The sequence below is a fragment of the Triturus cristatus genome, chromosome 4_2 (genome assembly GCF_964204655.1).
Source record: "Triturus cristatus chromosome 4_2, aTriCri1.1, whole genome shotgun sequence".
Classification (NCBI taxonomy): Eukaryota; Metazoa; Chordata; class Amphibia; order Caudata; family Salamandridae; genus Triturus; species Triturus cristatus.
The window spans coordinates 619,605,385-619,625,528 of record NC_140586.1 but is presented as its reverse complement, the minus strand read 5'-3'; the positions used below and the strand labels follow the sequence as shown (position 1 = coordinate 619,625,528).

At 43.0% G+C, this 20,144-nt stretch overlaps 1 protein-coding gene across 1 annotated transcript in view; it reads right to left on the bottom strand.

The window, feature by feature from the left end:
• ANKRD13C (ankyrin repeat domain 13C) overlaps nt 1-14,357 on the bottom strand; it is a 388,883-nt gene extending 374,526 nt beyond the window's left edge. The window contains exon 1 of the mRNA XM_085602287.1: nt 13,786-14,357. Coding sequence (XP_085458413.1) covers nt 13,786-14,092 — 307 coding nt within the window. The 5' untranslated portion in view covers nt 14,093-14,357. The remainder of the gene's footprint in view (nt 1-13,785) is intronic.
• Between the last annotated feature and the right edge of the window lie 5,787 nt (nt 14,358-20,144).

Below are 20,144 nucleotides of genomic sequence, written 5' to 3'. Positions count from 1 at the left end.
AACATGGCATTTGCCATTTAAAAATAAATGTTTGCACTCAAAAGTAGGCTCAGTAATCACAAACGTAAGAACATACCCTAAGCTATTCAAACACTGGGTTATTTAGTTTATAAGTATACTCTAAAAGCTGTAAACTTGTACCTCAGTGTATAAAACTAACACCTACTTTAATCCTAAAAGGGGAGGGGGAAACGTTTCAGATCAAGATCTCTTTAGCTCCCATTACGACGGTCTTAAAAAGCTCAGAATAGGCAAGAAAAGGCCAAGATGACATATTTGATCTTGTGGTATGGCAGAGTCTCCTACGTAACTACAAGCATGTATCATGCATTGCTTTGTCAGCATCACCTAGTAAAGCTCAGCAATGGAGGTGCTTGCATCCAAGACACTGCCTTCCTTCCCGTTTATTCAAGCTGTGTTATAAAAATGAATTAATGATTAGGTAGCATTCACCAAAGTTTCTATGAGGCAATTGATTTCACATAATTCAGTGTACAGGCCACAAGGAGAAAAACGTTTATAGATGAAATTGAATTAAAAAAAACTTGACCCTGTGCTCGAGTGACAATAGGTGCAAAAAATCAATATAAAAATAAAAGCAATAAAGACTTCCGTCAAAACTTAATACTTGAAACTATTGCATTTGTTCTGATCACAGAGCATCTCATTTTAAACACTGACAGATCTAGGTCAAACAGTACACAAATAATTTAGAATACATTGGAAAACATGCATCATAAATTATTCAGACAGTCATCAAGTTACGGAAATCTACCTTTGCTTCTGCGTGGAAAAATGGTTGAGAATATAGATCAGTCAACGCAATTGTTATTCTGTGTACATCTTAAAAAGGAGTCATCTATTTTTACTAGACAAAGTGTAAAATTAACAGGTTGCCGATAACGATGTAATAAACCTACGGAAAATATACACATCTTTAAGAGATCAAAGGTTTGAGCATACTTAAACTGCACATCTACCTGAAGCAATTCTGCACAAATAACTCTTCAACTTAGCAAATGCAATGCTTTAGTATTTTTTTTCCAATTCATATTTAACTATACGGCTGGCCACGACAAAGCATACAGTTCAGCAATATCAGGTGGCAGGTAACACTGCTAATAGAGAATACAGCTGCAAGACCAATGAGACATAATTTTCTAGGTTAACTTATCCCCCAAACAAAACTTCAACATGTCCCACATGACACCCATCCCTTCGTCTGAGTGGTTAAACCAAAAATAATTATTTAAAAAATATATATATATATATATATAAATAAATCGACAGTAAGTTTCCTCTCCAATGAGTTGATTTCAGAATCACCCTCCTAGTCCTATGCTTTTCCTTCAATCATTTTTCAATGTAATCAAACAGGTTTATTTCCCTTGGTTTTGGGGTCAGGTAATTTCATATTTTAATTCTCCAGTCCAGCAGCGATAAACCCCAGATTCCTAAATAAAGAACCCTTGAAGTACTTTTTAACGATATGAAAATGTTTTCAGGTCCAGAGAAAGTGGAGTAGGAAGTAAAATTCAATTATTTCTAAAATATTATCAAGAACATGTATGTGTAAAGAGATGCCATACATGCGAAATTGAAAGGACCATAATATTAACTAAACAATACTTAAGAAAACACTCCTGAAAATAAATTTGTCCAAATACCACTACCGTTGAGATCTGTGGAACCATCCTCTATCCAAGACTGACTGGGTTGCCCAATAATCATTCTTATATTTTAAAAAAAGTATCCTTTCCCAACAGAGTCGTAGAGAAGACCTAAGATAAGCACTGGCAAAGTCAGTATGTCTCACTTTTGAGTCCACCTTTACAATGCTGTATAGCATCCCCAAATACTGTTTAGCATGGCGAATGAAAAAAAAAGTTCAATAACTTGTGTGGCCATGCCATTTCGTAGGCATTTGTTTATCTACAAATCACACGGCTCTTTTTTTTTTTAATTTTACTTTACTTATTTGAGTTGGAGCTCTACAAAAATAAGCAAGCAGCACACAAGCATTTTTTTCAAGTGTGGGGGGGAAGAAACACTGAGGGTGCAGGAGAAACAGTAGGGGCACAGGTAGTGGAAAGAATTGCCATGAAACTGAATCAGATTTGAGGCATGTATGATTTATATATGTCAGCAAAAAAGAAATATACAACCAAAATCATCAGAATCACTTTCATGAATGTGCTCAGTGAAGAAAAACAAAGTCAACACAAGGTGCTAAAAGGTCATGCGGAGATATTTGGCCTGGTTAAGAAACGCCATATTTACATGCTCATGTTCTTAAGTGGTCTTCTCTCCTGAAACACGACGACATTTGACACAATAATTTGGTGGCACACACAGGATATCATTACTCGAACTCAGTTTACTTACAATACCACTTCGTAGGCACTCTATCAGAACACCTTGAAGATTCTGTACAAGAGCCAAGTTCAGCATGTAAGATGTTATTTGTTTTTGGTCGCTCTGCGACAGAGCTATCACAATAGAATGAACCATAGTGGCCAGACTGGGGCTTTGCATGGTACCATGGAGGATGTTACTATATGTATATGACATCAATCCTTTGTTTATTCAGAGGAGCATTTTGCTGGCAGTGCCAGGTCGGTCCATGCTGGAATTCCAGCTCAGCTGATTCCAGTCACCTCATGTGAGGGATGCTGCTCAAATCTACCCCAAGATGGGCAGCCTGCTGACACTCACCCACAAGTAATGGGGAGTTAGACTACCTGACAGGTATTTGGCAGATCCACTCGCCTTAGACAGGATAGGGTAGAACGCGCTAGGTAGGAGCACACTATATTACAGTACTTGTATGCAAGCCTATCATTTTCTGGGATCAGCCAAAGGGTGAAATCGTTCATCTTCTTCACCATTCTTGAAACGTAATCACATTATTCTGTTTCCTTCTATTAATCATTGCAGCACAAGTATTTTACTCAAGTATCACAATGCCTCATTAAATATTGAAATACTCCACTGTGCATTTCTTGTGTAGCTCTTTTGGTATGCATAAGTAACTGAGCGAAACATTCTAGATCTGTTACGATGTCCAAGAGGAGTCAGGGTTGTAATGTTCTGAGGTTGCACATCCATTTGTTACCCTGTAAGGTTAGGGATACAGATGGTGCACTGTGAGCTAGCAGGACTATAGGCGAACATATCCTGAGTGGTGTTCAGATTCAGTCTTGCACCAGTCCAACATTTAAGTTGTCCAAAAAACACACAGTTTGTTGTACAACAATGTGATCAATAAACAAAGATGGTGTCACTGGGTCAATCAGTGATTTGGCCCATAAAGTTCAGGCATTGTGCTTTGTGTTCAAATAAATTTGAACTCTCTTTGTTGGGGTGTGTCTCGACGGCTTTACAGAGTCATCATCAGGATAACAAAGAATGAACTGCGCAATAGTGGTGCCTATGTGACTTGCCTTCCTAGTTCAAACAAGCATTGGCATAGCCAATAGGTCTCGCCTTTGGGGCCTTCTAAGTATTTAATTATGCAGCACAACATCCTTGATGCAACATCAACTGTTGCATGGCTAAACACTTCTAATTCCCCAAAGGCGAGACCCATTGGCTATGCCAATGCTTGTTTAATGTATATTGGATTAATAAACGACTGTTGTATTGCTCATTTCTAAATTTGACAGACAGCGCTACCATATGACAGACTGTGATAAGTGCCGGTGTTGACCAGTGCCATGCTGAATACCAGAAACCACCAGCACAAATTAAACACTGGCATGGGGAAGGATTCTGGGCGATTCACTTAATCTCCTTGTGCCATAAAAAAAACTAAAAAGTATGCTTTTAAGAGTACAACTTTTGCTTCTCTTGTAAAATGCCATGGGGCCAAGTTTGTGCTACATGAAGCTGTAAAGACATACAAAGTATGTGTTGCATGTGGAAGCAGAACTTGGCCGAAGACCACTAAAGAGCTTCAAACGGTATTAAAAAAATGCTGACTTAACGTCTGCCTCACAGCCACGCTAGCACAACAAATGCTATCCGTTATATTGTAAATCACGGACAATGCCAGCACAGCAAATCCTATCCGTTATATTATAAATCACGCTCAATGGTCTGCCCGTGTAAACTAACAGATAGATGGTAACCCTAGCCAAGCTACTTAAATCAAAACATGCCACGATTTCCGGATATAGAACGTAGTGCAAATGCTTCTGCTGCCATTCCTTCATCAGAACAAGAAACAGACGGGGGCATACGGTTTAAACAAAAAGCAGCGCCTAAGTATAAGGGAAATGGACTGAAAGACAATGCCTTTAAGGTGTCACGAAGAACCTCAAAACAAGCTGGCGCAGCGATGCATGAAAAAGTTCTCTTCAAGACAGGGTGGTGAGAGGGAGGGGGTCGGGTGAGTCTCAGACAAACGCCACAGTTCAGGAAAGAAGACGGGCGGGCGGAGAGGCAGGAGGACGAGAGAACAGGGGAGGCAAGAGTAATGGAGGGTATACAAAGAGAGATAGAGAAAGGGGCAGAGAGTAGTGGCACGAAGAACAATAAACAGAGGAGCGAAATTTAAAGAGAAAATAGGGCAGAACGAGAAAAAGAGAAAAAGGGCATGGACGCAAAAAGTAAGGCGAGAAAGATGAAAATTACAATATGAAAAATAAAGTAAGAAGATAGCAGGGGAAGAAAGACTGAACAGAGAGAGGGAAAGACAAGAAGCGTGAGCAAAAAGAAGACGGGGAAGGCAGAGTGAAGGAGTGACCGGGACATGTGGGAGAGGAGAGAGGCGCGCGCGCTTGGGAGAGCAGTCTGCTCATTTTCAAGCACTGCACTTGTGCTTGTGGTGCCCCCCTGCTCGCTCCCACAAGGTGGATGCTGCCACAAGCACGATTGTGTGCTTGAAAATGAGCAGAGCGACGGCTAAAGGACCTCCTATGTAGCGCAAGCGCGCTGCGTAGGCGAGACCTAAAAAATGAAAGGCAAAGAAGGTAATTGGTATGCAGAACAGAGACACCTTTCCTATCTCAGAAGAGGCAAATTTTAAAGGGCCCTTGATTCAAACCACAAGGAGTGGTGCTTCAGAATTCTTTTTGGGGGTTTGGGGGAGGGGGAGCCTGCAATGGGCAGCAATTCAGGTGCTGATTTAGCAGTATAGATAACACAGATAACGAGGGTGAGAAGTACTCATCTTTCTGCAGTGAAGACACGAAAAGAGGATTACTAAAACTGATAAAACACATCTGAGACTTTCACTGGCATCATGCTGGGTGTAAGATGCATGATAAATGCTAGATGCCTAATCCTTACTGCTGGGAAGCAACAGTGGGGGAACCCAATGATTTGGTTAATGGCACACCAGCAATAATTCAGGTGACGTGATGGCTCGGAATTCCAGGATACATCTTCTGACCTACAAGCCAGAACTGGGAAGCAACAGTGTGGGAACAGATTGAATCACCAATTCATTTAGTTTCCCAACTGCTGTTTTACAGCAGTAAGCCTCATCATGATTTAGACAACCTGTGCAATGCCGGTTAAAGTCTCAGGAGCCACAGCAGTTTTAGTATTCCTCTTTATGCTACTTCAGTGCAGTACTTTTCATCCGTCTGAGCCTTCAGCGTTATCTGGAGCACTAAATCAACACCTGAATCACTGCCCCCTGCGACCAGCCTCCACCTCCCCCCACAGACACATACACATTTCTGAAACACCACTCCTGGTGGTTTGAATCAAGGACCCTTTCATTTAAAGCACTCATGAGCGGACAAAAAGGTATCTCCTCGGTCCTCCATAGCAATTACCTTATTCAATTTTTTTAAATAGGACTACAAGCCAGCCACATAAGACACTCCTAGAGCTCACTTCATTCTTCTTCGTCCTAATGATCCTTCAAACCATGTCATGTCTTCTTCGAAACACTGTTGACAGATAATAGAGCAATAAAGACATTTCAAATGTATCTGAGCACAGAGTGTATAATATTTGAAATTCACAAATGAAATCATTGACTGACTGACTCTTTATGTATTGTCTGCCACCATCTTTAGTTTTTTTTTAAAAAACACATTTTGGTCTACAAGTGTCACTTCTATCAACGTGTTTTTACTTTTTTCACTGGGTATACACATAAGAGATTTTTATATTTTTTTTTCTTGTCTCTGACCTTTTTCATTGCTATGCAAGTTATATAAATCAGTCTGCAATCTGATGCAGTTTAATAGCCATTGTTGAACATTTTTCTCATTTGATGTTATTACCCGATTAGGGAACTTACTTAATATATCACTTGGATTTTTGTTTTCTGAAACTGATAGCATCTGTGGAGATTATTGCTATAGATATAATGCCAAAACTCTGGCAGACAATGCCAGGCCTATTGGCTTTGCCAATGCTGATTTCTTTGTGCCAATAAGAAAAAAAAAAACATACTTTCCTGTGAAGTACATTAAAAAATGTTTTTAAAAAAGTCTCAATACCTTTAATAAGTATGCATGTTTGCTAGGCAGCAATTGTTCTGTTCCAATAAAATTATATGAAGCTGTTAAGTTATTTTTATGTTTAAATGTTTTATTACAAGCAAATGGCCACCACGCTTGGATAGCAACAAGTTTTTTTTTTCTAACATATGCTTGCAATCAAAAATATCTTTTTTTTTAAACGACATAAGCTTGCCAAGGCATGAACTATTGGAGTTGCCAATACTGTTCCTGTGTGCACAAAAAACAAGGAATTAACTTCAATTTCACTTAGGCCAGATAGGATCTCACACCATTTGGTGCATTTTTTATCTATAAAGTGATTAAAGAAACACCGGACCAAAGGTATAGTTCGGAATGACACATCAGTGTCTTCTTCATAGGAATCCTGAACGATTCTGACAGCGAGGGAAAAACAAAAATCCACTGAAGAACCAGGAAGTGAACAAGGTGGAAATTTAAGTAAGCAGACATTAAGAGAATAGAGTGCAACGCTGCAACTATTTCTTTCTTAACTTTCCTTACTGGGGAACTACAACAGATGATGCTGAAATTACCAGAATCTCTTAAAGCGTGTGACCATTAATGTGGGAAGGTATTGCCAGCATCTATGCTTTTATCAAATGGAAAATGTATTCAATAGATGAAATCTCTTATAAGAATAAAACTAAGAGGGTTGGTCTATAACCTGTTCAGTGGTTTACTGAAAAAGTAATGAACAATTGGCTGAAACTTAAACCTAACAGGAGGGCTGAAACTAGCCTCCTGTGGGAGCCGTTCAGTGGCGGAGAGACAGTGGGGGACCAGGGATTCTTGAGATTAAAGAAAGCTTTCACAGCTCACGGAAATGTAGGTGGAGGGGCTGCCGAAGTGTCTTTAGACCAGGAGGAAGAAGTAATTTCTCCCACAGCCAATGAGTAGTGGAGGTCTATGTGCTGCTCTGTATGCTCCAGGTCTGAGATCATCTGTATTCCTGCCCCAGTGAGCTTGCTTAGCAGTCAAAGTAATAGAAAGAAAGCAAAACAGATGCTTGGCCATTGGCCATCTTTCAATACTGGTGGTGAACGAAACAAGAAGGGAACATATAAATAAAAACTTTTTCCGCTCTTCTTTCCTTCTGAATCCAAATAACTGACTAACCTATCCACCACTCAAATTACTTTCAAGTTTCACTATACTAATTCAACACTAATCCTTTATGGGTTCCGGAGTAGCGTGCTACTCGACGAAAAAGCGTTTTGACGCCTCGTCGGGGGTAGTAAGCGCTATATTAATGCAATTACAATACAATGCAATACAATAAGAGGGCAGTACAAATCTGCCTGCACAGCACCAACTGCAAGATCCAGTGAGCAATTAGTTAGGCTTTCCAGCACTGCAGGAGTCGTGAGTGATAATTCATACTCTAAGATAAGTACAGCATATACAGTTGAGTTATAAGAGAGGATCATTACATAAAACCTAATAAGACCATATGCACAAAACTTCAGATAACCTTTTGAGGGCCCACCAGATTGTCATGTCATTTTAACTCTAATATACCCAAGGTGTGATTAAATTGGAGAAAATTATGTCCTATCATTCACTGGCTCATCTTCCTTCCATGTTTCACATTTAACCAGCATGCCATCAGGTTTCCGAAATTATCTGCTCACTCTAGTGTCTCTTTAGATCCATGATCTACTAGAACCCATACTTAATCTGGTGGTATATCAAGAGTTTGCTCTCGTGCTCCGCACATCTGAGGGGATAACTAGGGTCAGATCAGGCATTTATGTGTTTTAGGGACTCCGTATCACGATATCATTTTATATGGAAAAGTTAAAAAAAAAAAAAAAAAAAAAAAAAAAATATGGACAGCGCATGCTACTTCTGGTTTTAACTGCCAGGGACATTTTTTTTGTTTGATGTCAAGACACACTTATTTGGGGGTTTTTAAGAGGGGTTTGGCTCTGGGTAAAAGTCATCCCATACAGTTATATTTTCAGTCCAAGTCTGTTATTTAACAACCAATAAATTCTTAGAGCTGTATTCTATTTGCTTTCCGATGAGTCAAATGAAGCAACGTAACTAATAAATTAACAGCAAATAGAAAACACGGTTAATAAGGGCTGTGTTCCTGCAACAAGGAGATATCTAGTCAGCCAATACTGGCCAAACATATAGGGTGACCAGATCTTGAGAACCAAAAACCGGGACATTTTGCAAAAATAGAAGGACTGCAATTGTACATCAACTGAGTAGTGCAGGACAGCTCTTAACACAGGAATACAGAAGAAGCACTAAGAAAATAAGTAGAATGTAATTTCTAAAACCAGCATCATACCAGTTAATTAAATTGCTTTATAACCGGTACATACTAGCACAGCTTTAGAACACCCAAAAAAGGTGTCTCTCACTGTTTTAAGTCAACCCCTCTGAAAACCGGGACATAAGCCAAAATTGCAGACATCGCTCCTGGTCACCCTACCCACATACAGATCGCATTACTTTGTCTTCTAGAGTGCCAAATAATAGCGCACACCTTCTCAGGGACCAACAGCAAGATGATGCTCAGCGAAGATGATGCTCGAAGAACTAAAGGTTCTTTCACGTGTGAGGTCTCCCACATAGTGCGCCGCAGTAATTCGAGAACCAAAAACCGAACACGCCAGAAAATAAAAGTAGAACTAAATCCTTTAGTCTTACTTTTATATCTGGCCTGTCCTGGTTTGCCTAGCCTTGTAAATATAGGTGTGTGTATATATATATATATATATATATATATATATTCACTGAAAAAACCATAGGTTTCACACATGTTATAGTTAGCGGAAATTTTACTGATAAAAAACCAGTGAAATTGCCCCGTTATAGTTAGTGCTGGCAACTATAACTCACGCGACCGCAAACCTCTGCTGATGCTAATACTGTATTTAGACACTTATTTGCCCATGTCTTCTTCCATACATTTTTAGCTATACATATATTACAAATATTTTTTTTTCATAAAGACACATATGTCATCAGCAGAAGATTGCGGTCGCGTGAGTTATAGTTGCCAGCACTAACTATAACGGGGCAATTTCACTGGTTTTTTATCAGTAAAATTTCCGCTAACTATAACATGTGTGAAACCTATGGTTTTTTCAGTGAATTTGCAAGGTTTTTTAAATGCTAATTCCTAACTATAACGTGTGTGAATCCTATGGTTTTTTCAGTGAATTTGTACGGTTTTTTAAATGCTAAGTTACTTTACGCCATTCGAGGCGTGCGCGCCCACTTAATGCAGTTCGTTCCGTGCACGGTTTTTATCAACTTTAATAAGCCCTGTACATTTGGTGGCCTTCGGCCACCAAAAGCACAGGGGGTGGGGTCAATGTGGATAGTGTTTTTTTATTTCGATTTTATAATTTCATGTTGCCAAAATTTAGTTTTTTTTACCTATTAATAAGCCCTGTACATTTGGTGGCCTACGGCCACCAAAAGCACAGGGGGTGGGGTAAGTGTGGATAGTGTTTTTTTTTTTTTACCGTACGCTTACGGTAAGCGTACGGTAAGCGTACTCGGCGAAATTGCCGAAAAAAAAATAAAACCGTTTTTGCTCTTGGGGGATGTTTGGGGACTCCCTCAACATGACTATGTGGGAGGGAGTTGTCATAACAGCCCAGTAACATGTTTTTGGCCATCATGTTTGATAAACAACACTCAGTGCGAGAGACAAAATGGCGGACGCCGCTTCCTGGTTTCGGCCGATTCGAATGTTTACTAAGATCTAAGAGCCAATCAGAATCGCGCACGCCACCGTACGCTTACGGTAAGCGCACGGTAAGCGTACCGTAAGCGGGCTCAGATATATATGTTGATTTAAAGGCTATTTTCTCAGAATCTACTGAACAGATTTACACCAAACCTACAAAAGGCACTTCCTTGACCTAGGGACTACCTCTCTGCCAAATTTCTAGTAATTCTGTTCAGCCGTTCGGGCTGTAGCTCGTTCTAAAGGTCCTATGGAAAAATGCGTTTTGGGACCCCCCTTTTATCTCAGCCCCCGCTTGACGAATCCCCCCGAGACTTTCAGGGTAGGAGCGGAGCGTAGCGCCCCACCTATTTTGAGAAATTCGCGAGGATTCATCGACCGGCGCCAAAGTTATTCAAAATAGAATGTTGAGGTTTTCCTATGGAAAAGGGGTCCTAACTATAACTACCTACTGGCGACCGCCAGTAGGTAATATATATATATATATATATATATATATATATATATATAAAATTCAGTGAAAAAACCATAGGTTTCACACACGTTATAGTTAGCTGGACATTTTACTCGTAAAAAACCATTGAAATTCCCCCGTTATAGTTAGTGCAGGCAACTATAACTCACGCGACCGCAATCCTCTGCTGATGCTAATACTGTATTTAGACACTTATTTGCCCATGTCTTCTTCCATTAAATTTTTAGCTATACATATATTACAAATATTTTTTTTTCATAAAGACACATGTCATCAGCAGAGGATTGCGGTCGCGTGAGTTATAGTTGCCTGCACTAACTATAACGGGGGAATTTCAATGGTTTTTTACGAGTAAAATGTCCAGCTAACTATAACGTGTGTGAAACCTATGGTTTTTTCACTGAATTTGCAAGGTTTTTTAAATGCTAATTCCTAACTATAACGTGTGTGAAACCTATGGTTCTTTCAGTGAATTTGTACGGTTTTTTAAATGCTAAGTTACTTTACGCCGTTCGTGGTGTGCGCGCCCACTTAACGCAGTTCGTTCCGTGCGCGCACGGTGCGCTTCACGCACCGCGCACCCACTTTACGCAGTTAGTGCCGTGCACGCACGGTGGGCACGCGGTGCGCTACGCGCACCACGTGCCCACGTTACGCTGGATGGGCCATGTACGCACGATGCGCTGCGCGCATCGTCCGCACACGGAGGACATATTATGCGCTTCGTTGAGAAACTTAATCTATTCATTGTTCCTTTATATAATATGCCATGCGCAAAATGTGCACTCCGGGCACATTTTGCACACGGGGGAGGGGAAAAAGTGGATATTATTTTTTTATAATTAATTTTTACCGTACGCGTATGGTAAGCGTAATCGGCGTTTTTTCGAAAAAAAATAAAATTGATTTTTTTGCCATGGGGGGTCTTGTGGGTCACCTTAATCAATGCTAGGTGGTTAGGAGCTGTCTAACATGCTCCTTTACATATTTTCCACCTTTGTTTTTCCTCCCCCCCTCAGAGTGCGAGAGAGAAAATGGCGGCCGCCGCTTCCTAGTTTCGACCGATTCGAATGTTTACTAAGATCTAACAGCCAATCAGAATCGCGCTCGCGCACGTCACCGTACGCGTACGGTAAGCGCACGGTAAGCTGCCACAGATATATATATTGATTTAAAGGCTATTTTCTCAGGACCTACTGAACAGATTTACACCAGACCTACAAAAGGCACTTCCTTGACCTGTAGACTACCTCTCTGCCAAATTTCAAGTAACTCGGTTCAGCCGTTCAGGCTGTAGCTGTGTCTAAAGGTCCTATGGAAAAATGCATGGGAAAAACGCGTTTTGGGACCCCCCTTTTTTCTCAGCCCCCACTTGACGAATCCCCCCCCGAGACTTTCAGGGTAGGAGCGGAGCGTAGCGCCCCATTAGTTTTGAAAATTTCGCGAGGATTCGTCGACCGGCGCCAAAGTTATTCCAAATAGAATGTTGCGGTTTTCCTATGGAAACAGGGTCCTAACTATAACTACCTACTGGCGACCGCCAGTAGGTAATATATATAGTTTCTGGAACAACAATACTTTCTGAGTTGATGCGGGGGTAATTTTCCGTTTAGCGTAATGTATATTTACTTTGGCAAATGGAAAATTTTGTAATTTCTGCAAGCTGAACATTCAGACCTTGGATCATATTTTGTCTGTCCAGCATTGGTTCCGAGTCATCGTCGCTGGCTTAGGCCAATGTTTTTACAAAATTGTGTTAAAAATGTAGCTTCAGCCCATGACTTTCTCTTTTGCCCGAAGAACGAATCAGTCTGTAAAACTATTCAATTGTTTTAGAGTTTATGTATATATTTTAAATCTTTTATATATTCTTTTAAATGGGTTGTTAACCCCCGTGTCTGTCACTCTTTTATGAAGTATTAATATTTTCCCCATTTTCAGATTGTATTTTGCACATTTTCTGGCTGCTATTTATTGCTCTTTGCACAGTTAGGAAATGTTGTGCTCGTCTCTCACTTTTCTTTCTCGTTGCGAACCTCAAAATTTAATTGAAGCGGGACATTGGACTGCACCTTGCACATGAACGGACAGCTACTGAAATGCTTTTTTGCACAGATTAGGATATGCCTCGTTACTCCTTTTTTCTTGTTGCTAATTATAAACTGAACTCTGCCAAAGCTGTATTTTGGATTATATTTTGCACATGAACTGGCTGCTATGTTTTGCTTTTTGCACCCTCTAGGTTATTTTTTGTTATTTTTAATCCTTCTGCCGTTAACCTGAAACCCTGCTATCTTCTACCAAAGCGGTTATGTGTTGATACCTAAATGCTTGAAAAAATCTCAACAAGCACTGATGACATGCACATTATGCTATACTTACATTAAGCAGTTTTTTTTTTTTTAGTATGGTCTTAAATATGCGTCGCTTACTTTGGTTGAGGTCTCTCGGGCCTCTGTATTTGCCTAGGAGCTAAATGGTATTGCTGTTGAAAACCTTAGTTATTTCACCACTAGGGTGAATGTCAACACCTACTAATGTTATGTAAGGGAAAATCTAGACCTGCTATGTAGGCTTTTGAAAATGTAGGATGGTCCGAGAAATGAGTTTTTCTAATGTTTTATTTTATCTATGTAATAATTTGTATGTATTTTACTGTGGACCTCATTAGAGTTCCAAATCTTTAATAAATATTGAATTGGAATACTTGGCAAGTATGGAGATATTTCATGGTGGTAAGGTTTTTGAACTTCAAGCTTATTTTGGGCATTTTATCTACGCCAGCAATGCCTCATTCTTCGGCATGCATACGGATCAATCAAGTAAAGTTACCTCCTACGTGTGATGCAGTCAAATTAGTACTAACGGGTAATTCGAGTCCCCTATGTACTTGAGTGGAAAACTCCCCCCCCCCCCCCCCCGCTCTCTAAAACTTGCCCCCCTGCTCTCTATGTACTATCACCTAACCTCATGTATACTCAGCCAACCTTGTCCCTTGTTCTCGAAAGTCTCTGCTACCCAAAATGTCCTTTCACCCGGTCTCCAGTGAAAGGGTCTTGTACACAATGACAGGTCGGAATAACAGCCGTGGACAGGTCGCTCATACGCACCGTGATTATCCTTCTGGCCGATGCTGTGGGTCCTGATGAGAGAGGAAAGTCGACGGATGTCCCCCTTGAACACGCACTCGTGCACCGGGAAGGCGAGGCCACCCTCACTGGCGCTGCCAGGGCTGAGCGGCCGCCCAGTGGGGGCAGAAGGTGAGCGGACTAGTTTGTGATTGCTGAACATCTTGCCACGCGCTTTGCCGCTACTGCGGGTAAAGCCAACAGTGGCCTCCTCGTCGGGCTCCAATAGGTCCTCATCTTTGCTGGGTTTCTGATCCCTGCGCAGGGAGCGGATTTTCTCCCCGGTCATGATCTCCCCTGTTAGAGAAGCTGGAAGACTCAGGCACCGTGCATGGTAGGACAGGGGTTGCTGACGCTGATAACGGGAAGCAAAGGACAACAGTTAAAGGACTGTCAGAACTGACTCTGGAGCATCCCTGAGGGCCCTCCGCTCAAACAGCTGGGACACGGCCATAATCCGCTGATCGTATCGCGAGAACCCTGGTTGAGCTGACAGGCCTCCGTAGAACTAGACCGCATCACATTTCCGTTTTCTAGGCGGCCGTCTTGTGAGTAGAGTAACATTTCCTTACCCTATCAGAGAACACGTCGGGGCCACGCCCCCAGATAGACAAACTATAGTTTCGTTTATGAAGGCGGCCATTTCTAACAAGTGCGATTTAAATTGAAGTGTATCGTGAGACTACAAGAAACGTGTGTTTATACCTCGCATGTATTTTCTCCAGCAGAGTTAAACAATATTTATTTTTGTAGCTTATTGATTTGTTTTTAATGAAACAAAATATATAATTATATTAAACTTTTTTATATTTATTGGATTTTATTTTGTAATCTATAAATAATTCTAATAATTGGATTGCTGTGCCAGATCAGGGACGAAACTTTCACTTTGATTTATGTCTGACTTTTTTATTTGTTCAAAGTTTTTGATATTTTAACATTTGTACAGTGCTAATATTAGGGTGACCAGATTTTGAGAACCAAAAACCGGAACACGCCAGAAAATAAAAGTAGAACTAAAGCCTTTAGTCTTACTTTAAATCTGGCCTGTCCTGGTTTGCCTAGCTTTGTGAGAGAGAGAGAGAGAGTGTGTGTAGGTAACACACACACACACACACACACGTGTGTGCGGGTGCGCGTGCGTGTGTGCGTGTGTGTGTTACCTACTGGCAGTCGCCAGTAGGTAGTTATAGTTAGGACCTAGTTATGAAAATGGCAACATTCTATTCGCAATAACTTTGGCGCCGATTGATGAATCTTCGTGAAATTTTCAAAACGAATTCTTTGTTGAGATCAGCTCCTATGTTGAAAGTTTGGGGGTGATTCGTCAAGGGGGGCCGAGAAAAAAGGGGGGTCCCAAAACGTGTTTTTTCAATGTTAATTTCCATAGGAAACTTTAGACAAGGCTACAGGTCGAACGGGTGAACGGAATTAACCCAAATTTGGCAGGGAGAAGGGTCTTGGCTAGAAAGCACGCTTTTGTTTATTTGGTCTAAATCTGTTCAGTAGTTTTCGAGAAATATCGAAATTTACAGATATCGATATTTGGGAATTCTGCCACCTGATTGGCTGAGGCGTTACGAGCACGAGTTTGCTGCTGATTGGCTGCGAGCGCTGTGAGCGTTTGCAACTAGGAAGTGTTGGCTGCCATTTTGTGATTCTGTTGAAGCGAGTAAGGGGGAAAAAGGGCAAAAAATGTTAAAAAGAGGAGGGTAGGTGCACTGTAACCTTTGTGGGGTGTTTAGGGTGCGCTATAGAGGGGGTGCGAAGTGAACTAATCATACCTACCGGTGTGAAAGTTCTAGGCTACGAAAATTAAGTGATGTGTAGGAGAGTAGGGTCTGCTATCCTATGGTCACCCCAAATTTTTGCTTTTTGCTTCACTGGTTTTTGACATATTGAGGCTGTGGGCCTGCCAATCAGACCCCCAGCCTGCTGTTCTCTCTACTAAATTAAAACTATGCACCCTAGGTGCATAACCAATTGGAAGTGGATCACCCTGTCAGCCCCTGTACCAGTGTACACTAGGTACCCAGGGCATTGGTGTACCCAAGGCCTGCCAAGGGCTGCAGCATGTATTATGCCACCCCAGGCTTGGCCTAACAATTTGACACAACTGGCTGATCACTCAGCTGGGGTAAGTTGGTGTAATCACCTCTTACTTAGGTGTAGTATACCTATACCTAACCTTAAATGGGACACCTGGTAACCTATAAGTCACTCCTATGGCAGGCCTTAACAATCCTGAAGGCAGAGTGCTTGGTCCCATGTGAGATGGTGCTCTGGCATGAGCTGAGCCTGTCTGCAGTGGTCGGAACAACTTCCTTCTACTGTTTCCAGATATCGTCATACCATATACTCTTAAGTGCATTATGAACCTCGCGGTTAAATGCTATCTTTGGTTTGGCTTTATCAAAACATGTCGAGTAAGGTGTCATACGAATTGGAATACTAACCCCTCGCCAATTCTGGCGACGGGGTTAGCATTCCACCCTTGGTTAGCATTCCACCCTTCTAGAGGGACACGACATGTACAGTACCTGAAACCCGGGTAAAATCAGACATAGCCTCAGCTCCACAAAATGGATGCTGCCACCACAGACACAAGTCTGCCCTCCTGCTGCTGGGAGTCCTTCCAGCTTGGGAGGTGTGGACAAAGGGTTTCCTGCCAGGGGAGGTGCGTGCACCACCCCAGACAGGATTTTGTGTATTGGTCAGGTAGGGCTTGAAAGAAACCAGACATGCCTGTGGCTCACAAGGAGCCTCGGTGCATATGCCAGTTCAAACCGGTCCTGGGGCACACCAGTCCCGGGCCTGGGGCGAGCTGGACAAAGGATTGGGGGTGTAACCACCCCCCTTCCTGGTCCCACCCATAGGGAGGGACCTAGCAGGTAGTCCGGCCCCTAGAATCCGCTTAAAGGTAGGAGCTGTGTCCTAAGACTTCAGACATCCTGGAATCAACTTAAAACTAAGAAGAAGACGGGAACTTCGATGCTCTGCTGCACAGAGGACTGAAGCCAATCTCCCCTGTGGTCAGGGAGTGACCACCTTGCTAACGCAAGCACCATCCAGCGAATCAACGTCTGCTTTGCCGCCGCCTCCCGCCGGAGCCCGAGCCCAGAGACTGACAAGACCTGGACCTCCAGACCTCTCACCGCCCGATCCACAGTCCCTGCAAAGAGGAGACCCGTGGAGGCACCGAGACACGTGGAGCCAGCCATCTTGAAACGACTACGACAAGCTGACCAGTGCAACAACCGAGGCTCCCTCCAAGTTGTGCTTTGGGTCCTGAGAAGCCCAACCCTCGAGCAGCATCTGCACCAAAGGTGAGCCCTCCAGCACCTCCACGATCTGCGTGGGGCCCTTCTGCATTTTGCCACTCGACGCGCCTAACCGGTTGCTGGCCCGCTGGCTAGTGGCCATCTTGGCGACGAAATCTACGACAAACACCGCTGGTCTGGTTGCTCCAGACTGGCCCTTGCTCCCCTCCAAAGGAGCAGTTCCTCTGACCTTGCTGGTCAGAAGCATCAGCTTAAACTCCTTGCCCACATCAATTGCTTTTGCCAAGGCTTGTTTGCTTCGATCAAGTCGCCGACACCGCCGACAGCGAGAGCCGGCGTGGGACAGCTCGTGACTCGACTCCTGGACGTCATCGACCTTCAGGGACCACGTGGCTGCAGAGTCAAGCTACACCTTCCTTCCTGTTTGCACCCGACATCGCCTGGTACCCACCTGGTGCCACGCTGGTCACTGGCTAGTGACTGTGAACACTGTCCCCTCTGCTTACAGGTCTTCAACATCTCCGATCCACTCTTGGATCCACTGCATCTCTTCCCGACCGACCGCCTGCAGCACTTTTGTCTACAGGCCCCACGGAACCGATAGAAGAAACCCGACGCACTTCGAGGCCTATGCACCCGCTTCCTGTGGGTGAGGTAAAGCTGGCACTCCTGTGCCCAAGTGTAGTATTACATCTCTAGTGCCTGTGTTCCAAATCTTAAGTTCCTAGGTCATCCGGAAGATTCCTTTTGCAGTAACTTTGTACTTTTTACGCACCCATTGAAACCTATGGGAGCACGCGTGTGACTATTTGCTCTGCACACGCCACCCGTGGACCTCCTGGTCACTAACTGACGTTAGCTCCTTGTAGGCCCCGCGATTCTAGAGGCCCTAGGCCTTTTCCCTTTTCTGGTCGTGGTACTTATACCACTATTTTAGTATATGGTTCGAGTGGCCACCAGGGCCTATCCATATAAAGTGCAACTTCTGTGTATTCTGTGATAATCTTGTTTGACGATTTGTGCTCCTGTGCTCATAAAGAGACTAGGGGTTACTTTGAGAAATAAATACATATATATTTTGAATATATATCTGTGTGGTGTCCTTTCATTGGTATAAAAGGGGGTTACTATTGGTAAAACAGCTTGCTTAACACGCTTCACGAGTTTAGCCTCAAAGACTGCTTAGCCTACGCTACCACTAGGGCAGCTAGTCCAAAAAGGTTGACTTACAACCACACCATAAGGGTTGCTTGGCATGGTACAAGGTGGTCACTAGAACTAGTGAACAGCATATACCAGGCCAACTTCTCACATTGGTGAGCAGCGGTTGGATTTGAGCTTGCTGTGTTTTACCATTGTAATCTCTTGGTTACCAATTGAAAGATCACATAGGTACCTGTAGGTACATATAAAACAAGATTAGATATACTTAAGTTCTACTGAACTTAGTTGTTGTAGAGCAAAGGGAGTAGCACACCCTGACTACAACTACTAGATAGGTTTAGTAGGTAAACCCAAGTGTAGGTAGATTGCAAAACATCCACCCACACTTAAGAGCAATGGCTGGGGCAGAGGGGTCCACTGTACCCATCTCTGTTGAGAGTGACCCCCCGAGGGCACCATCCATCTTTGCTACCCTTAATCAGAATGAGCTCAGGCAGTTGGCAACTCTTAGAGGCCTTAAACAGCCCAAGAACCCTACCTCTGCTGTGCTCAGAGCACTCTTGCAAGATGATGAGAATCAAAGAGAGCTCAAGAGAGCTTCCCAGTTAGCCCCCTTAGGGACAGGAACAGGAGGCCCCCCTTCTGAAGATGCCACTGAGGTACCCCTTTCCAATAGCCATCCCTTAGATGAAAACCATACTACAGAGGAGGAAAGTGAGGGGGATACAGACAGTGGTGAGGATGAAGGGAGAACTAGCCCAGTGCCAAGTGTTATACTTGGCCCAGCTAAACCAAGGCTATTGGGGACTGACAGTGGGTTCACCCCACTGGATCTCCCCAGTGGACTTAACACAGGGCTTGGAAGGCAAAGGAATCGCTCAGGTGACTCCAATGCTTCCCATGGCTCTAGAGGCTCTCAAGGTCACTCCAGGAGAAGGATGACCACCCCTCAGAGGAGGGAACATGAGGCCAAGATGCAAGAAGCCCAGCTGAGGATCAGGAAGCAGGAGCTAGAAGTAGCCCTGATGGAAGAGAAACTGAGCAAGGCTAGACAGCATAAAGAGAGTGGGTCTATACCCACTGGTGGCAGCATTGTCCCTAAGGACAAAGATAGGGTTTTCGATAATAGAAACCTGTCTAAGGTTGTGCCCCCCTACAAAAGTGGGGATGACATCCACAAGTGGATAACTGCTCTTGAGAGAGCCTGCAAAGTACAGCAGGTTCCTGAAGACCAGTGGGCAGCATTCCTCTGGCTCTCCTTTGAAGGAAGAGGCAGAGACAGACTCCTCACTGTTAGAAAAGAGGATGTCAGAAACTACAGAGTCCTGAAGAGTGTTCTGGTAGATGGGTTAGGCTTAACCACTGAACAGTACAGGTTAATGTTCAGAGACACCCAAAAGACACAGACTCAGGACTGGTCTGAATATGTTGAATGTGCCACTAAGGCTTTGGAGGGTTGGTTGCTGGGAAGTAAGGTATCTGATTTTACAGGATTGTATAATTTGATGATGAGAGAACAGATTTTAAATAACTGTCAAAACCAGCAACTGCATCAACACTTGGTTGACTCTGATCTGACCTCTCCCCAAGAATTGGGAAAGAAGGCAGACAAATGGGTCAGAACCAGGGTTAAGCAAAAGAACCAGAACCAGGGCCAAGGGGGTGATCAGAAGAAAACAGACCAAAAGGGTGGAGATCAGAAACCTAAAGACCAGAAGTCTTCAACAGGGCCCCAAACTACTGCTAAGGAGGGTGGGTCCCAACAGTCCAAGAAGAAGAAAGAAGGTCAGAAGAAACCCTGGTGCAATCATTGTAAAAATACAACTCACTGGACTAGTGATTGCAAAAAGGGTGGAGCCCCCAACACTGTTGCCCCTAAGGCACCTGCTCCCAGTA